This window comes from Aythya ferina (assembly GCF_964211825.1).
Source record: "Aythya ferina genome assembly, chromosome: 2".
Taxonomy (NCBI): Eukaryota; Metazoa; Chordata; class Aves; order Anseriformes; family Anatidae; genus Aythya; species Aythya ferina.
The window spans coordinates 60,760,491-60,781,427 of NC_140297.1; the positions used below are offsets into that span (position 1 = coordinate 60,760,491).

Sequence of the window (20,937 nt, forward strand, 5' to 3'; positions counted from 1 at the left end):
CAATCTCTGGTGCAGTGTTAATCCCAAACTGTACTCCATTGACACGAGCTCTGGGCTGCTCTTCAAATTCTCCCTTGAGTTTGTCCCATCTCCTCATGGTACTTCATACTACTCAAAGCAGACTAGAAAGCCAGGTTTTCAGCTTGGGAAGTAGAACAGGTCATTAATGAAACGATCTGGTGGGCCCAGAGCTAGCTTGCCATGGTGGGCTTAGTGCATCTTAGCTAGGCCGCAGTCATTGGCTGTACGAGGTCTCTTAGTGCATGTGGTGGCTTAGGCTTCAATGCGAGGAGGGGAAGGCAGCAGTTCAGCTAACACAGGATAAACCCTGGTATCCCAAGTGTTTGCCTAAGTCCTTAACCTAGATTGCCTTCAAGCTTTGCAGAGAGAATTGACCTTGAATACACATGTGAGACTGCGACAGTGTAATGCACAGGCAGTATAAAATCCAATAGCTCTGCTCCCTGTGGGATTGCTTAAAAGTTTTGCGTAGTTTGGGATTATTTATGGGGCTTCTACCTCTTTGTTTTGCTCTGGGTCTTCAAATGAATTCCCAGAAGATGAGCTGAGGGTTTCAGCTTTTCATTGGCTTTTGGGGTTTAAGTGTTTGCAAAGCTCAACTGATCCTGCGGCCTATGATAAAACCCCAGAAGGAGAAAGGTTTTCAGGGTTAATATTAGGAGTTTGTGAGGGCAAAATACACATTCAGTATCACAGTAACTGTGAAGACCAGCTGCAATGCTGGTTGCTGATGGTAGAAATCAGTCTATTTGCATCTGTCACAGACTGATGCTGTTCACTCACACCTTTTACTGGTTTAAAGGAAAGAGATGGGACTTCTTTCTTCAGCAGTGTACCTTTATCTGATGGAGATGGAGGACAGGTTAAACTTCAGTTGTCTGGAGCCTTTTTACCCTGATGAAGTCTAACTGTCCCCAACTGTAGCTTCCACTGGCCATTGGGCAGTAGCAGGGATTTACCCTTGCAGATGCAGATCTTCTGTAAGGAAAGGCTCCTAAGATTAAAGGGAAGTTGATGATCCAGGCTAACAGGCTAAGTGCAACCCTGTTGCATTCCTTGCACTGTGTATGATATGCACAAGATAAGGGGAAGTGCTAAATAATGCTTTGTTTTTTTTTATATATATATACATATATATATATATATATATATAATAAGTCTCTCAAGTACAGGAAATAGAGAAATATGTCCCTGTGTGCCTTTTGGAATGCAGATTATGTCTCCCTTGACCCACGTTAATAAAAACACCAGCATCTTGGGGGGCGGAGAAATTAAAATTGCAGATCTCTTCTGTTAGTGTTTCCCAGCTGGTCTTTATTCACTCGCTGACCATAACACAAGGAAGTGGCACAGGAATTAACAAAGAATGTTAATGTGTGTTAAAAAGCTATTTGATTTATGCTGGAACTTTAAAATTGTTTCCTCTTCTTTTTTTTTTTTTTTTTTTTTTTTTTTTTTTTTTTTTTTTTACTAAAAAAGATAATGTTGAAGATTTCTTTTTATGTTTGATTCATAGTACCATCGCAAGTAAACTTTAAAACTATAGCAGAGTTTATCTTCTGCGTAGCATAAACTTGGAGCCTGATTTTCAGAACTGTTTTTTTTTACCTGCAAGTCTAGCTCATGTGAATTAAAGTTGCATTTAGTACTTCTGAATGTCAAATTTATTTCCCTTTCCATGCAAAAACTGATAGTCTGACATATTTTGTGTGCTTGTATGCATGTGCATACAAATATGGTTGCCTAAATTTAATATCTCTACAGTCTAACCAGAGCTTTTACCTATTTTATTATTAATGCATATTACCTGATGTCATGGGTGGTGTTATTCTTTCCAATTTAGTGATTGTCTTGATTATTTTCCATCTTTTCTATCACTTCTGTTTTTAGAGCATGTTTTTATTTTTAACCTGCCTTCCTTGCTGTGAGGAGGGTGATGAGTGCTGTGGTGAGGATGCTGGCTGCTGTATCGTTCTCATACAATGAAATGTAAACCAGAAGCCATTGCTTGATTCCGTTCCTTAAATTATTTGACATACCTTGTCAAGACCACAAGTGGCTCTAGTTTGTTTTCTTCTTTCTGGCGGGTGACAACAGCTTTTCAGTGACACATTGGAGTTGTCAGTGAGGCTGCTGTAGGTGCAGCAGCTGCCGGCACAGGCTGGCACCAGGCTGGCAGCAGAGCTGCTCCCACGCCGCAGCAGGCTGTCTGCATCCATGACGTTGTGCCCTCGAGCAGCAAAGGGGGCCCGGGAGCTCCCCTGCAAGCAGGGAGATTCCTAATCCTTTTCTTACAGCAAGTGAACCTGATTCATTCCAGATGTACATGGATTTAATGACTTGGAAAGCTACTCTTAAAATGGGACTTACAGCACAATCTCCTATAGCCTTTTAGAGGAAGATCTGAACTCCTTTGCCAGCCTAAAATCAGTGAGATTTTTAAGAGTTTAACAGGGTGTGAGTTTTTGTGTAGAAGCTTTAATCAGGGAGCAACTAGTATGCTCTCAGAAAGTGGGTTTTCCTTTTTCTGCTGAGGAAAACATTGTTATAAACATTGTCACTTAGGTGCAATGCACTTCTAACAGATGAGTGATAGGTTTGTAAAGGAGTAACACAACATAATGGTGTTTATTTTAATGTTATTTTTGTGGGATTACTTTTAAGTAGGATTTCATTCTGAATATTTGTTTTATTGTTCAGTAGGAAAGACAGTAATCATGATCATATTTAAATTAAATCTTCAAGTACTGCTGCCACCAATTCAGAGTGGATTCTTTCCTCCTTTGCATATTGTTCTTTTAATTATAAATAAGTTACTGTAGAAGGGAAAGAAGTAGTGGCAATGTCCATGTTAAATAGTAATAGCTGGACACAAATGTGTAGTGTGCGTTGCATATGGTATCAACCTGGCATAAGATAAATATCTTGTAACACCTCTTTGCTTACAGAAGTGATACTTCCAGATTTTGCTAATGGGTTTGAAAGATGCTGATTTACTTTTTGAAGTGATAATGCGAAATGAGATTATAAAGTTAATGACAAATAATTTGTAGTTGTAAGTGGTTGTTTTTATTTCTTGTCTTACAATTATGTACTTGTGATTATTAGCAAATCCCAGCAGATAGTTTTTGTATATCTTCATAATTTGTCAGCTTTTCTACAGTGAATGTTGATGTTGGGGCCAAAAGGTTAAATGCTTCCACGTACTCTCACATAGTTTTCCCATTAATTTGGTGCATAAGAAACAACCACTCCAAATATTTTGACCTCTCAAGCTAGTTTTTTAGTGGATTCTGTACAGTGTACACATTTGCCAATGTTTACTTGCACTGATAGCTGATGGCAAGAATACACCATAACATTTAGAAAGCAAAGTGTCCAGTTATAGGTAGGATTGGTGGTGTCTGCGGTTGAGTGTAAGTAGGAGAAATCAGAAATGTTTCCTGGAGATTTATATCTGCCTCATAAGAACCTGTCACTGAACTGTAAGCCATAATTTTGGGCAATATATGAAGATCATCATAAATTAAATAAGTTCAGGAAACAAATATGCTATAAATATTATGTGCATTATGTGGAAAAGTTGTGCTCACAATCCACAAGCATCAGCTTTAAAGCCTGAGTCTAGACCATCTTGCTCTGCACTTCCCACACATCAGAGCCTCTGATTGTTTCATTACATCCCTTTGGAAATCCATGTCTGGAAAACTGAAAAACTCCTTGGCAAATGCAGAGAGACAGAACCCAGTGAGATCTGCCTTTGGAGGTTTGGTAGGGCTACAGCTGGCAGAGGATGCTGAAGGGTTTATAAGTGCCACATCCTTGGAATCCCCGTATTTAAGCAGATGCTGTGGCTGCAGCACCACGAGGAGGGCTGCCTTAAACACAACTCGTGTCCGGCACCCCAGTCACTTTCAGACAGTTGCTGCTATGCAAAGAATCAGCATGTGCCAATGTGCCTCTCCCTGATGCAGCCATTCCCTCATGGCAATAGGGTGAATGGTGGTGGGCTGCGTGGTCAGCTTTGGGTTTCTCCGTGCTGATGCTTGCTGCACTGTGCTTGTGTGCTGTGCAACAGCATCTGGCAGGGTGGTGGTGTGATGATGCCTTTTCTCAGAAGATCCTCCTTTATACTTCTGGGCTCATTGTCCCTCTGAGGAAATGACAGAGCATCTCTCTGCTATGTGCCTCCAGGACTCTGTCCTTTTTTGACCAGCTGCTTGGTGTTCTCCCTGTGAAGCTCCCTCCATTTCTCCAGGGTATATGAATGGTTTTACATTATACTCATGGTAACCACAACCAGTTAGATATGTTGGCTATTTTTTAATTTATACCTGGTATATTCCATAATATCTTTTACTGTGTTTTTGTTCCTAGATCTGCAAACCTGTGCATTGTTACTATATATTTTTCTGTGATCTTAAGCCTACATTCTTACTTGTTAGCTCATCTTCTGGAGAGACTAGCATGATTAAATATATACCAAATAATAATTGTGTGTGTATTTGTGATGTGTGATGCCTTGATACAGTAGTATATTGATTCATGATGTATGATTATTATCTTAATTAACCATTCTATTGGTATTCCACTTATAGAACATGACTTCCTTGTGTTAGGTCCAGCATAAATACACAAGGAAAGGTTAGTCGTGTTCAATAGATGGTTGTTGTTATAACTTTCGTGCATTTTTTCACTCATACCTGTTTCTGGATTTTATTTAACCCTCTTTTCCTTTTTTTTCTATCCATTGCATAATTCTAAGCTTTTAAGAAAGTTACTAGAATATTTCAGTAAGATTGAATTATTGAGAAATAAAATTAAATAGAATTTGTTTGAATGTGAGCATAATGTTTTGTACTTGTTGCATTTTCCCCATCCAATAACTTTCCAGTCTTCAAATGTTTTATTTCCAATAAAGCCATATTAACAATATCTCATGAAATGGTTTCAAGTGAGTATCACAGGATTTCCTTTCACAGGAGGCAGTGTCAGAACCAGGAATCACAAGCTGCTCACTTTCCTTACAGCTGCCTGCACCACTTGTTGGCCGTACAGCACACTGATGAGTTACTAACCACAGAGCTTTTAAGCAGTTGAGTTGTGACACTTCTGCAGTAGGGGGGAAAAAAAAAGAAAAAGGATGAGAGTGTGAAAGTTGCCAAGAGTTTAATCTAGTGTAATTGTTTCTGCCCACAGTGTTGATGACAGGACTGCCTACCTGGCCCTGGGAGCAGTGAGGAACATCTCACTTAACATTTCCATCTCTAACATTGGGGATGATGCCTACGACACCAACGTTTTCTTCAACTTTTCTGGGGAGCTCTTCTTCATCAAAATGTGGCAAAAGGTAAGAAATGCCAATCTTGCTGTGAAGAAGTCTCCTAATGTTAAGTTTACTTGCAAGGAGTAGGAACAGGGGGTGGCCTGGTCCACAGTGCTGAGAGATTTGGAAGTTGTTTCTGGTTATGCTGGGCTTGAATTTCTTCCAGGCTTTTTACTGAGGTTTTCTCTTTCGTGGGTTTAAGCTGAGAAAATGATACAGTTTGTGTTTCAATAGAAGACACAGCACTGTTATTTGGGGTCAGCTAATGAACCAGAATCATCAGTTGAGGTACTAAGGTATTAAGAGACAGGAGGAGACTGGTTTGGAAATCTGTAGAATACCGAATAGCACTGAAATACAACGGCTGCCTCTAGTTTGAGTGGTGCCACACTGCGCTCATCAGTCCTGATCATCTCCTGACCTAGGTTCCTAGCTTTTTGTTTTGTTTTGTTTGTTTTCCTTGCAGAAGCCAAGATGCAGGGCTGTTCTCTGCTCACATCTGGGTGCAAGTTTGGATTGTGGCCAAGGCATTTCATTAGAACTAAGAGCTCAAAAGTGCTTTTCATTTCACCTGTATCAACTCAGGTGAAGTTTTCAAGCTTTAGCCTCTTCACATTTTAGGTTGAAATGCACAGATGTTTTCATTAGCTTGAGTTTATTTGGAGTTGAAAAGTAAACACTGAATTGAGCTTTTTGCAAACTGATGGCTATGAAAGCTGAGTGTGAGTAACATGAAAATAAATTGCACAAAATAGAAATACAATCATAATAACATTCTGACTGTTTGCTCCTGCTTTTTGCTGTCATTTGTGTCTCTGCTGAGGCTTTGCTATGCTTTGGAAGCCATAAGAGCAGTATTAAAAACAGTAGCACACATGTTTCAAAGTATGGTATTAACATGGCCCATTGAAACAATGATATTTTGTCATTATTTTTCATATTTTAGCGAAAATCTCTTATAATCTTTCTCTATATTACAAACCTCTTAGATTGCCTCATTACATAACAAAGTATGATAAATTCTGATAGAAGTTAATTCTGTTGATTTTCACATTAGACTTCGACATTGCATACAATCACCAACCTCAGAAAATTCTTTTTCTATTATAATCTTCTTTTTCAGTATGTGTAGGTGTTTTTTTTTTTATATTTATTTATTTATTTAAAAAAAAAAAAAAAAAGGCAGAAATACCTTACGCCAATACACAACTTCTCCTTAATGGAAGTTCACGTGAAGACTTCTAAGGTCTGGCCTGGCTCCCATTGATGTCAGTGGGAGGGTTTCCATTGCTCTGCACTGGAAAAGAAACAGCTTGATGTATGTTCTTTTAAAAGTTTTTTTTTGTCTTCTGTACTTAGTTGTTGAATATTGTACACACATGGATTAACTGGAACACCAATTGCCTTTGTTGTTCTTCTTGGCCAATGCTGTCAGGGAACAAGCTGAAGATGTGCTGTTTCCCTTGGTATTGTACCTTGAGCCTGGGTCTAAAGCAGACTTGAAACAGCTGTGTGAAATGCTCCCTAGAAGGAATGGTTTCTGGAAGCAGATGACATTGTTGTACGGTTATCTCACTACTCAATGTGTCTTCAGCTAATAGAAGCTATCATTTCTTTAAAAACAAATAAACAAAAAACAGCATACATCAAGGAGATGTGTAGGCTTCCTTCTCAAAACCAGAGGGTTTTGAGAGCTGTAACAGGGTATGTTATTCCTGCCACTCCGGTGTTTGTGTGTTAGATTTGATAACTGTTTTTTTTTTTTTTTTTTTTTTTTTTTCCTCTGATAATTTAATAACAGGTTTGAAAAACTGAGAAACAGCGTTGTGTTGGGTGACTTTGCTTTCTCTCAGTCAGCTTTTGCTACAGGACAAGCTAATGGATTGTTGGCTTCACCGTGTATCCAGATGGGAAACTGGATTACAACCTCATAGCTTCAATTAGTGTTATATTTTCCCTAAGCTCCTTGAACAATGCTTTTTTAAATAAAATATCATGGACTCTCTGTTTCATAACCTACTCCCATCCCTTGACATCTATGCAAAATATGTACTGTGCATGTACTTTAAATAGATTTTATTCCTGTTTGAACATTGCCCAGGCAAAAATCCAGAACATAAAGCTGGAGTAAAAATGACAACTCATAAGATTTCCCATAGTGGAGCAATTTTGGAATCAAAAGAGCTGCTGCTTATGGAAACTTCTTGCTGCAACTGCCTTTTAATGAATGACAGTAAAGTGGAAGAGAAGGGTCTCTTCCATGTGGTTGCTTGACACTTTTTCTGAAAGGTGGACCTCAGAACAGTGACTGCATGGTGAGCTTTTAAATCGATCTCTATAGTCCTTTCAGTATGCTGTGAAATCTCTGGTTTGTTTTCCCTATGTCTCCAGTGGATTTCCTGGCAGAATCAGTCTCGTTATTTCTTGCTGTAGTTTGGTTACACTCAGAGCTGACACTGCAAAAAATGTAATGTTGTTTTCTCAACAGAGTTACCGTGACAAAATGCCAGTTTGTGTTTGAAAAGAACGGCATGGCCACACTCAGTAGGGATTACCAGTAGCATTCTCAGAAGTGCATTATGGAGATAGCTCTTCCTTTTGCAGAGACTGAGATTTCACGAGCTGTGGTGAATAGAGCACCTGGCAGGGCTTTGCCGCTTCTCCATGAGGTGAAAAAGCATTTGCAGACTGATGTTTAAACGACTCCATTTATTCCACCGTCTGATTTTCCTGTTGTGCTGCTGCCAGTCCTCCCTGGCTTTGAGGACAAAGCCCAGCGTTTTTTTTCCATAGCTTCTGACAGACAGCCCTCTTCTTTCTTGAGAGGCACAATATGTTGCATGGGCTTCAGGCAACAGACTTCTCATCTCTGCCTACCCTCCCTGCAGTGTTTTTAACTCTGTCATCACTGCTGCCCTTCCAAGGGACTGTTTTCACAGAAATGTCACTGTCCTTCTGTACTCAAATCATCCCTTCACCCTTTTTACATACAGGGAGACTCTTCTGTGGAAGTAAACGTATAGCTACAAAACAGTACATTTCTTAACTGGTGATATTCTTGAAAACTTAAGATACAGTTGTGGGTTTCATCTCCAGTAGCTTACTGTGCATATTTTCCTTTCATTACAGTTTCGATAACCATGTGGTTTCATATAGAGTGGCAACACTTGGATTATAAACCTTATTTTTCAATTCTTCCTAACTTTGGTAGAATTAAACTGAGATTTCTAGAAGCCAGTTATAACTCACGTTGTATAGCTAGAAAAAGAAGCAAACAAAAAAGCCAGAATGGCAAAGTCCATTTGAGGCTGGGCAAAGGCTGGATTTCTTCTCAGGAGGTTGACAACGCGTGGCCATTGATGTAAAGCCTGTGAAAAGTTTCAAGTTATGATTCAGTGAGAACTGGTAGTTTTACAGGTGCATGGGAGCATTGCACTGTAATGAATTTCAAAAGTTGTCCACTAGGAAAAATGTTCCTTTTGAAATACGAAGAGATTTAATCATTTAAACCTCAAATGTTCACTTAGATTTCACTTTAATTGTGTTGAAAGAGATTGGTCACCTCTTCCCTAATTAGTAGATCTTCTATTTTTTTAATATATTAAAATGTATTGTCCCATAATTTTAATTCAATTTCAAGAACACTATTTCAGAGCCTGAAAAATCCACTTAACAGAGGTGTCAATATCACTTTCCTATAGAACACAGGGCGCTGCCTGTGTGCTAAGGAGTCTGGAAAAGGGAATAAAAGGCTCTGACTGCTAATATCTACATCATTTTGCATCTATTGGAATTGCCTGCTGACTTGTGAAGTTTTGCTGAAAATGCTTGTCAGAAATAGGCACTTTGCTAACCATTTATTAGCTGCTGTTTAGAGCAGTTACAGAAAAAGCACTATAAGCTTGCTGGAAGTGGCTGTTAACATTTTTCAGAGACTTCCCAAGTAGGCTGCTACAACAGCCACCACTGATGGGGAAAATCCCATTCATTATCTGTGCCTGGCCATACCATCCAGCCTTTCTCACTCCTTTTGGTTGGCTTAGTTTTTTGTGGGTTCAGCGAGGTGAGCCAGCTCGTAAGGGGTCAGATGACCACCAGGTAAATGCAGGAAGAGCGCTGGAAGTACGTGATCAAGGAGCTGATGTTGGGGGGTGGGTGTAGGCAGGGCCATATCTTTATTAAACCAGCTCAGGAGATTTTATACTAATGGTATAAAAATATCATATGTAACGTAGTAATAATAAAAAACAACAATAACCTAATATTTATAGCATTAATCTCTGGCTACTCTTGAAGTGCTCTGCAAGGACTGGAGGGAATCTAACGGCTAAGCCCATTTCAGCATGGGTTATGGAGAGCGGAGGTCAGGAAATCCCACTGCTGACTGTCATTTCCAGAAGTGGATTATTTCTTTATTTCAGGCAAGCTCCCAGCATCGAGAGCCAGCTGTGTATAGCATTCCTCCTGCTTTTTGCAGCAGCTTTTGCAAGCAACAGCTGAGTGAAGGGCTGGGCCAGGACAGAGTGAGCAGCAAGGTTTTTGTTTCCTAGGACTTACACATGAAGGAAATACTATATGAACCCTTGGTGCTCGTTATGAATATGCTGATATCTTGAGTCACACTGTTTATGGACCCTGGGATTTTTCTTCAGATAAGTAATGCGGTGCCTTCTCTAGGTTAACAGGCAGGTCAGGTCATGCACTTTGGATACAGCACCCCCCCCCCCCTTGCTCCCTGAGAGCTTGCTGATGTCTCCTGACTAAGAGAGCCCAGAAGAGCTGCACACACTGAGTTTATTTTTTTCCAATTTGGAAATTCTCTTACTCTGGTTTCCCATGCTGCTCATGCTTTCTAAGAGTCTTAGGGCTGGCAGGGACAGGATACTGATAGAGCACAAAAGCCTAGAACACGTACCTCCTTTTGGATCCATCTGTGCCAGTGAAAGAAACTGTAGGCCATGGGTATTCCCGACATCTTTTTTTTCTAGTAGTCTTTACCCCTTTGGAGCCATTGGTAGAGAACTTACTGTGATTGCTCTCAGTTCACCTCCAGCTGGTTAGCAGAAACCTTTTAAATTAGAGGCTTGAGTTAATCCAGCTGACATTGCGTGGAGTAGGTTGGAGTTGCTTCTGTCATCTGCTCTGCCAGAGTGTCAGAGTGCCAAGTAGCATGGAAGCTGTGACCCCTGCACTGACACGAGCACATCTGGAAGACCTCCCAAGCAATATATCACTTAGGTGAGGCGATTTGAACCCTTCTGCCAGGAGAGCTTTTATAGCCAGGATTCAGGAATAAGTAGTGTGGCAGTCACCACCACCTGCTGCTTCTCCTTTCTTGTGAATCTAATACTTAACTGGTGTTCCAAAGTTCACTAAACTGTTTTGCAACCTTGGAGTTATCTAATTTCTTGATTGGGAAGAAAAAATACATGTAGTTCAAGCTATCTGACTTCATTTTTTACTTTAGTCTTTTTCTGTGAATGCTCAATGAAAGCCTTAAGTTTTATACTTCCCAAGGGATAATAAGTAAGGAGCAACATTTTTTTTCAGGCCAGAAGTTGTTAGAGCCACTTAATATCCACCTACTCTCAGCAGGTAGGAATTGAAGGCTAAACGTTTGGTCCAGATTTTCTTTTTGGGATTCAGATATCATTCCGACTGACAGGGAATGAGAATTGTAGACTGGATTTAGTTGTATAAATAATACTGATAGAAGTCTTGTAAATTTTCCTCTTACCGTCTATGTCTGAATGAAGTCTTTGTTATTTTTTTCCCCCACCAACAAATTAAATCAACAAATAGAATGCAGAATCCCCAAGGTCTGTTGGAAAAACCCCTATTGGAATAAATGATTCAGAATCCATGATTTTTCAGGAATTTAGATCTTTTTTTCGCTTAGAGATAGAAGAGCCTATGCAAGCTTGTTAAATCTCATTTTCAGGAGCAGCTTAACACTTAGAAATCTGATTGAAGGGTGGTAATGTGTAAAACAACGATGTGACTCAGACCTTGCAAAACTGGATACAGCCAACTCCAGCTAGCTTTAGAAATCTGAGGTTTTTGCAGTCTTAAGCTATTTGTAGGGAAACAGTGACTTGCTGTGGAAGATCATCCAAAGCATTTCTATGGGAAGCAGTAGAAACTTCAGATTCAAACAGACAAAGCTTTTGATGATGTACTTGTTTCTTTAGGGTGATATTGAAGTAAAAACGTATTTTAGAGTACAAAAATGTGGTGTTAATTTTTGTGCGGCTTTACAGCAGCCTGTGATTAGTAAGCTGTTAACAAACGTTTGTTTTGAAGGACTTGATGGTGCTGGAATAACATACAGAAGGACCAGATACATTGAGAAGCCTTATGCTGATCTGCTTGGGCTGTGCTCTGTGTTATGTGATGAGGAAAGTGTTTGTCCTGGAAGTAGCTTGTCATGCCTCTTAGATTGACTGTTTACATATATATACAAATAATAGTTTTAGGGAGTAGCCTGGAATGCTCTGTGAGGCTCAGATTATTAAGGGAGGTTTTGTTTGACTGCCTAGCCCTGTTCTTCCCTTGGGCCTGCAAGAGGAATGAGTTTCTAAAGGAAGAACAGCTGTGTGGATGAGTACACTTATTTGAGATGCACACTTTTTGTAGAAGCTGTAAGGCAGCCTGTGCTGTAGCAACGCCCATTGATGGTGAATGAGTACCCACCAGCTGCTGTACCACCCAAAGTGGGGCTTCACCATGGCCAGGCATGAGTGGAAGTCCTGGTTTCCCTCCAGATGAGAGAGGGAAAAGGAAATCTGAAGCAGTGAATTGATGAGACTTTCTCAAAGGTGTGGAGAAAGGCTCCCTGAGCTGCAGGTGGTCGCCACCTCTCTGTTTTGGCCCCATGTGGCCCATTCTTCACTGGATGAGCTGCTTCACCGCACGCATCTTTGGGAACTCTGCAGAGACAGGAGCCACTGCTATGGTCGAATCTGTGCTGGCCATTAGAGAGGTCTTCAAAAAAGGACTTTGTCTGCCTCAGTTGCTGAGATGCACTTGCTGGCTACTGCAGTTTAGATGATTATCTTAATAAATTGCATTGCTGGGAGAAAGGGAAGAACTCTTTGCAAAGGATAGAGCCCTATATACAGTAATCTCCATACACTCAATCTTGGTTTTGTTTATTTACAGGCTACTCTTTCCCTACAGGAAAGATCATCACTGTATTTCTTGTGTCACAGTGTCTCTTCTTTCTCATCATTTAGTGTTAAATTCAGTGCAGAGGGCCGTGCAGACATTTGTGGTAATAAATCTATGGAGCAGAATTTGTCTCCTATGCTCTTAAGGATGGGGCTTACAATTGTCCAAACTTAGAAGACCTCTGCAAAAGATTTACGTAAGAATTGATTTCCACAGGTTTTAGTGGCAGTAATTACAGCATGAGGGTTTGGGGGTTGTTGTTTTTGTAGTAACTTGAAGTTTTGAGTTGATTGACTTTCCGGTATGGGAGGTCAGTTCTGTTCTTGTAGGAGTTTCCTTTCATCGCTTCTAAGACAGGCGGATCAAGATGGTGCCTGGAGATAACCGATACCCCAAGCCGAAAACCCACCAGAACTGTGTAAATATCTGTATGGTTAAGTTGCCGAGTCCTGTGGCAGGAAGCAGTGGTAATTGCTCTCTTTCATCTTGTTCAGATTTCTCCCCTGATCCCAATAGGATCTATAGATAAAAATGAAACCCTCTAATTATTCTCATTAAGCACAAGGCATGATTCTGCAGTCATACTTGGGGAATAGCCTTCTGAAGTTAACTGCAGTTTTATTTGTAGAAATACTTGAAAACAAACAAATCAGACAAACAGACAAAACCAGACAGCTTCACAGTATTTTACCCACAGTCAGAAAGATTAGTAAAGGTGAGAAGAATTTTAAGCTGAAAATCCAAGGAGGGGTGGTGTGAGTAAACAGGAGTTTTCCTTTGGCTTGGTATCAGTGCCATGGGATTTTCTGACTCTCCTGTAAACTCCTTGGTTGCTTCTGGTGTGAAAGGAAAGTCCTGACTTTTTTCTTTCTTTCTTTCTTCCCTTCTTTCTGTTTCCCCTCCCTCTCTTCCTTCCTCCCTTGAATTTCCTGCTCATTCTTTCCTCTTTGCCTGAAACACATGGCAAGAAAGCCCTCAGGAGGGCCTTGCTTTCTTCTGGAGAATTGGGCAAGGCAGGCTCCCTCCCCTCACCATGTCCCACCCTGAGCAGCTGACTGCTGCGGGCTCTGCCTTGGGTTCAGCCGGGATCAGTCTAAATTCGTATTAGCAGATACAGACGTGTTCCCCTCCCCTCTGGAAGAGGCCTTAGGGCCCAAAATCTGGTGGTTTGGGGTGCCCTTTTTTTTTTTTGTTATATATATATACACATGTATTTTAAGAGCTTGAGCTTTCTATGGCCTTTCATCAAAGCCAAAGGTATCGAGTGAGGAAGAGGAGAGGAGGGAGAAGCATCCCAGCTGGCTTCACTGTAAGGTCTGTGAGGTGCTGGCGGTCTGGGGTGAGCAGGGGAACCCCTCTCTGGGCTGTCCCGGCAAGGCTGTGGTGGGACACAGAGCCAGGCGTGTTCCCAGGCCACAGTGTTTTTGCAGCCTGCCTTTGGGAAGAGTCCAGAAAACCTGCGCTCGATTCTTGGCTGTAACCATTTGCAGGAGAGCAGGGCAGGGATTTCCACTCGGCAAGAGGAGGAGTGTGCTGACCAGCTGCTTTGCATAGTAGAGCAGCATCTCTTCAAGTAAAACCTTACAAGGGAACTAAGACTGTGGGTTTTTTTTTGTTTGTTTGTTTGTTTTTGTGTGTGTGTTTTTTTTTAAAAAAAAAAAAAAAAAGAGAGAGAAAACACCCCACCAGCAACAAACCAACCAACCAACAACAACAAAAAAATAATACACAAGCCACAACTTTTTCAATATCCCAGTGCAGGAGGTAATGAATTTTACCTTTGCATTTCATCAGTGTCCCTAGATTAGCGTTTATCATGTCATGATTTCCTTCTGTGGAAAAAGTCCTGATGTGTCTTGTGTTGGTGTTTCTGAATGTCCAAAAGCCCTATGTGTGCTTTCAAAGGCATTTCCTGGGTTTTCTGGTTTGCCTTTGGCTGTTGGTGACTGTAGACTGAGCTGAGGTTTATTAATTGCAGGAAAATATCCAGTGCCAAACTCGTTATTATTGTTATTACATTAATAGTATTGTTTACCCTTGAGAATTACCACTGGGGAAGAAGGGAAAAAAAGCTTGATATTTTTTTTATTGCTTCTTCTTAGTCTGTTTTAACTTGTGTTGTTTTTTTTTGTTTTTTTTTTTTTTTTTTTTTTTTTTAGTAGTGAGCTTTTCCATTTGTGTTTTCATTGAACTATATGGAGACGTTGACATTTGAATTTATCTCTTGACCTTGTTCTGAATTTAAGCTTTTCATTAATAACAGTATGAGGAATATTGCAGAGGAATATGCTAATATTCAGTATAATTCACAGCTTACATATAGGAGGTTGTCTTACATGTGGGTATAAATTATCTGTGCTTTCAGAAATATCACTAGGAAATGAATGTTGATTCTTTGGTTTCTGCCATCTGATTTTTTTCTGCTTTTAATTCTGAGAAACATGTTTTGAACTTTTGTTCATTCCTATAGAATGTTACAGCCCATGGGTTATCTGTAATAATCGAAAAACAACTCTCCTCTTAATGTTGCCGTGCAGCCATGATTTAGTAGTGAGGTGTGTGCACATATATGTATGTACATCTGCATGTGTAGTCAGGATGAAGGACAGCTCTCCCCAGACCCTTTTCTCCTCCTAACCGCTTCCCTGTCTCTGACTTTTGTCTGAGCTATTGAAGAGCATGCACTCATATGCATGAGAATGCACTGCTGTTATGAAGCTTATCTTAATATCCCTGAAAGATAAGAACATTAAATGACCTGTGTGATTAGAATTCACATTAGAAGTGGTAGTTGCTCTTTCCAATACTGAGCTGGAAAGCTCACGCAAAAGTAAATGACATTTAGAAAAATCTACTGAGAAGTCTCTGCAAATGTATGTATAACTTGCACATTGCCCATATTTGGCTCCTCAGCAATATCTGCTGATGGTAATAACCTATGGGGCACAAAATACCTGCGGTAAAGTGGCTGTGTTAGGGTCATTTGCAGTGTGTTTGCGTGTGTTATTGGTTTTGGCTCTAGGAAATAGTTTCTTTTGCTTGGCTGCAAAGACACAGTTAACTTTTTATTTCACTTTGTGCCTTGTTAATGAATGGAGTAATGTGCGTGTGTGTGTGAAAGATAGTTGGTTGAATTTGTTCAAGAAATGGTACAATATGAATACGTTAAAGTATAAATATTTCTAACAACAGTGGGTCAACAAAGGCATCCTTTATGTCCGTAATCCTTCTAGGGATGTAACGGGACATAATCCTTCTAGGGACAGTCCTTCTGCAAGCTAAGGCAGAATAGTCTAGCAGTTCTTACACAAAGAGAAGAGGTCCCCCTTGCCACCTCCTGTCCCCTTATCTCTTTGAATGTGTTCATTGGGTGGCGTTCGTGGGATTTCAGGTGTGCAGAGGATGTTTTGGTTGGGAAGAGCTCAGGATGGTTTCTGTAGACAACTTCTTCAGGTTGAACGATTGGTGTTGCCAGTTGTGTCAGTTCTTTGATCCAGGAAGTAAAACAACACTTAGCTTTATTATTACCCTTCTGAAATTACCCTTAAGACTTTTTTTCTTAATGCAGCCATAAATCTGTTCCTATATATTTATAGGACAAGGAGTATAGCTATAGGAGCAGCAAATGTTTTGGGAATACGTGTAGGATCTGATCATTTTACATGTGGAGGTATCTGGCACACGCAGTGTAGCGTCTTCCTAACTTTGATACAATTATGACATGCCTTTCTGCCATTTCTCATTCTAACCGCATATGTCGGAGGAAATAAAAAAAAAATATCAGTTCATGGTCATATGAGCGGAGCCAATGAGTTAATCCCAGTTCGAAACCACTATGTGTATGCCTGTCTCCCTCAGCTGGAAAATAGCATGAGCAAAGCCATTAACAGAAAGCCTCAAATAAGGTTTGATGTTAGCTTTTTCTCTTTCAGTCTTTTTCCCCCACTGCCTGTACATACTTCTGCCGTGCTGCATGCAAAGAAGAGCACTAGCAGAGGGGCCTGTTTATTGTTTTAGCTAGCAAGTTACAAGCAATGAATTGCTTGGAATAGAAAGAGAAACAATAATTACATGTTCCACTATAAAAAGCACTCATTATGTGAAAGGCATTTGTGTCTTAATAGAAGTTGCAAGCCTGATTCTTTAGTGAGGGTTACAAAGGACAGGTGAAAACTGGATCACCAGAATGAGTTTTGTTTGTTTTTATTAAACTTGAATTCACATAGGCTTAGATATTAATTTCTTGGTCACGATGGACATGAATTACATTATTTAGTACGTAAATTAAGATCGCAAAACTGTCTTGTGTTCCAGGCTCAATGCTTCACCGATTAGCATTTTTAGCAGCTTTTAATTGTGGAGTGTCATTAGCTGTCCCTTCCTACAGGCAGGCAGCCCTGTTATCTCTGCTTTCTTTTTTTCTCTAAAGGGGGGAAGTGAAACAATGAACCAAAAAGGCTGCTTTTGAGGAACAGCTAATGGTAATACAGCATTAAATTAAGTAGTCTTGATAGAAGTAGCTTGTCATTGTTTCACATCCTTTAAAAGGAAGGAAGAACAAAAGAAAAGATTGATTTGCAAGATGGAGAAAATAAAAGGGGGTCCAAGTGCAAGTTGTGCTCTCCATGCCAGGACTTGCTTAAGATTTTTTTTTTTTTTTTTTTTTTTTTTTAATACCGTGAAGGACAGAGGATTTTATATAAATCCTTCCTGTGAAAAAAACACTCTTCCTTTTCTGATCGAAAATGAATGAGCTGCCACTGGGACTGATACTGATCTTACTCCAACATTTCCAGGATCGTTCTTCTGCAGAGCAGGCACATTGCACCCAAAGTCCCCCTGAGCTGAGCATTAAAAGCAAGGAGCTTTTGCAGGAAGTGGCTGGGGGAAGCTCTCAAACCCATGCATGGTCCTCCAAAGCCTCAAATCAGCAAAATGCCTGGGAAATTGCACGACAGGAGGTTTCCCCTCAACATTTCTAGTGCCTCCAGTCAAGGTAGCTGCTGGCCCCTGCAAGTCTGTCTCCTTTGCACCTTTTCAGCTCAGGTGGTTGCCCTCCCAGCAGGAACTAGGAAGTGTTAGAGCCACGTGGAGATGTGGAGGAAAGGCAGCTTGAACTTTCTGGCCCCAGGAAAACATTTGTTTTGGGTTACGTTCAGGAGTTAGAGAGGTTTTCAGGAGCCTGAGATTATCCCGACTGGACCGGCAGACCCTGTGCTGAGAAAAGAGGTGTGAGTGCCAAGTCTGAGGTAACGCATGTTCCCTAGAGCGTGGATGTAGCTACACAGGCCAGAACCCCAGCATGTGTTCTTGAACTGATGATGTCAGCAATGATGTCACTTCTAAGATGATAATTTCTGTTGGGAAGGGTTGGGGAGAGGGGAGGGAAGGGGGAAGGGTGGCCTCAGAAGTGCAAACTTTTCATTAACAGCTATATTCCAAAAAATACAAATTTGCTCTGGTGAGAAGTATTTTCTGCCATGACTACTTTCATACCACTGTCTGTGAAAGAGTATAAATCAAGAATAAGGCACTTATCTCTATTACAAGCTTTTTTGAGATATAGTAAAGAGATCCCAGGGAAAGTCCAGTGTCTCCAGCTCACCTGGATGATTCCACTGTTGGCACTGGTCACCCACTGCTTTAAGTAGTTGGGGCATGACATCCTGTACATTGGGGGCATTTTTATCAGTTTATCCTGGATAACAATCTCTACATGACTTAGTCATATGTCCCATTGTGCCCAAATTTAAATGGCATTCTTTATATTACTAATAACATCCAGCTCATGCCCAAGGATGCCCCACAGGATGAGCATTGTTGTGTGGGCAGGTGGAAGCCTGACCTTTAAGCTGTTCCCACTCTGCTAGTGGAGTAAGTATAGCTGTACATTAACACATAAAAACAAAGGTCAGGAGCAGCATGGCTGAAATGTAGTCAGTCCCTCAATGAATGAGGGACAACTGACCTACTAGCTGTAGGGGGGCAGTGGCTCTTGGTGAAGTTCCCTGGCTTGTTTTTTTCTTTATGTTGATTTACTAAGATCAACAGCACTCATCCAAAGTTTTTTTTTTTTTTTTTTTTTTTTTTTAAAAAAAAAAGATCGCAAAACTGTCTTGTGTTCCAGTCTTGTTCCAGATCGCACAACTGTCTTGTGTTTTTTTTTTTTTTTTTTTTTTTTTTTTTTGTTTTTTTTTTTTTAAAAAAAAAAGAGAGGGGTTTAGCTTTTGTAGTACACTGGAAGCTGATGCAAGTCCAGTTGGTCTGTTGACAATGGGAATTTGTGTGCTGGCAAAGGAGATGAAACTTCTTGGAGTAGCACCAAAACTCCCTTCCTCCTTACAACTTCACCAGCTGCCCTGTAGGTCCCTTAAAAGGTAGGAGTTGCAAAACTACAACTGTTTTTATTGACCTGTTCAAAAATGTGTTTGGGGACTTAATGACCTACATAAGCCGAGTGACCGATTTCTGGTGCTACTTAGGTTTCTGAGGCGATGTACTTTAAAAATCTGCTGTGCTAGCTTTTTCTCAGTTAAGATAAATGTTAGGAGAGAAAGAGAAAAATAAGAATGCTGAAAATATCCAGCAAATAGAAAAGCTTTTGTTTTTTTCTCCCTCCTTTCTCAAAGATTTGCTGTGTCGGTTGGGATTGGTGATCTCATGCTCTATAAATAAGTTCTGTCAAGGGTGGAGAGGGAAGAGGAGGGAGGCTCTAATTAATTACATAGAAATAGTTGTTTTCACAAAATAAGCATCAAATCCAAGATGTTTGAAGCCAGGCTTGCTGGGCTTGGGGGTGGGGTGTGCCTACAGCATTTACTAATGAGATCATGGAATAGGACGGGAAATCTCTCTCTGATGTCAAATAATTTTGTTGTTTCATGAAGAGAACTAGGAAAAAGAGGTTCCCTATCACCTTTCAAGCTTATTTTGATAATGAATTAAAGGATCGATTCATTATCAAAATTACAAGACCAGCCACCCTGGTTCCCCAAATCTTTGTGTGTGTGTGTTCGGTTGCGTGTGTGTCAGTGTACTTGGGGTATGCGGTTTTGCTTGTTCATGTGAGTGGTGGCATGGACAATGCTCTTTGCCAATGAAACAGCAATTTGTGGAGCTGCAGAATTTATGTATGATACCTCACGTTTGCCAGCTTAGTTTGTTGGGATAATATCCCAACGCTCAAAAATGAAGGAAAAGTTTTAGTCCCTGTGATGCCTTTTGAAACAGACCCTTGCAGAACACGTGGTATTTTTATTCCATCATGTAATTTGATTGGATATCCAATATTTTTCAATCATTATATTCAGAAGACTAAATAAACGTTGTCATAAGGCTAACATCTAGGTGAGCAAGTCCCTACTGAATCTAATTCCTTCTCTATAATACTTTTCCTGGTAGGTACTGACTCTAGAATATCTTTCACATGATAGTTGCCATTGCTGCTGATTTATCACTGAATTGCCCTTCACATTATTCACATTGTTGCTTGCATTCCACCAATGTTTGGAAAACACAGCAGGAGAAACCTGTGAAGCTGGGGCTACAGAGCTGTTATGGTGCAGGAATAAAACCCATCTTAAAACAAAATTCATGATGGAAATAAATTACTTTCTGTGTTTCCTTGTCACCCAATTTGTGTTGGCAAGTGGAGAAATGTACCCAAGAGTTTCTGATCATGAGATTCAGAAGTTCGAAGTTGCTACATTTACCACATGTCAAGAAATTGAATAAAACTCATGAGACTTTTGTTCTGAGAGCAAAACTCACTGAAACGTATGTGAGGATTTTTCCTAGATCTTCAATGGCTTTTAAAGTGATGTTCACCTGTGCTGAACCACTGCAGTCCACCTTCAAAGCTGCTGTCAGCAATAGGGTCTTTCCAGGTCACAGACATGCTTGGAGCTCACAAAAAGTCCTATGGCCTTCCCAGCTGGAAAAGAGAGAACCAAACTCTCAAAACACTAGCCTCAGTCTGTGAGGTCCTGAGATTTTTAAATGTCACCGTTTCAGTCATGACAAATGCCTTCTACTTGAATTATTGTGTAGCACCGGGAAGAGTTCTCCGTTTACAATACCACTGATCCTCTTTGTGTTCCTGCAGTTTTAAAATACCCAGCAAAGCACCATTTTGGAGGAAAGCATGGTATCTATGGAATTGTATTAGAAAATCCATCCTGTTATTTGCACAAGAAAGGACCTGCAAGATGAAATTACTTGAGCTGCACTTGCTTACAGTCATAGGGAAACTCAACCTGGGCCATCATTTGTATTGAAAAAATCCCCAAGCTTTCAGGAGCTGAGGCTTTCCTAATTGCTCTGTACGTGTGGGTAACTGTGACCCACATTCTTTGGTGACCTTTGTTGCTGCGGAAGGAAAGTAAATCAGTATACTCAGGTAGCTATTGAATGAATTTACT

The 20,937-nt window shown here is 40.4% G+C and overlaps 1 protein-coding gene across 3 annotated transcripts in view; it reads left to right on the plus strand.

The window, feature by feature from the left end:
• Positions 1-20,937, plus strand: part of ITGA9 (integrin subunit alpha 9) — a 220,574-nt gene that overhangs the window by 136,631 nt on the left and 63,006 nt on the right. For all 3 annotated transcript variants that reach the window (XM_084508396.1, XM_084508398.1, XM_084508397.1), the window contains exon 18: positions 5,221-5,371. In XM_084508396.1, the coding sequence (XP_084364522.1) occupies positions 5,221-5,371 (151 nt within the window). The remainder of the gene's footprint in view (positions 1-5,220; positions 5,372-20,937) is intronic.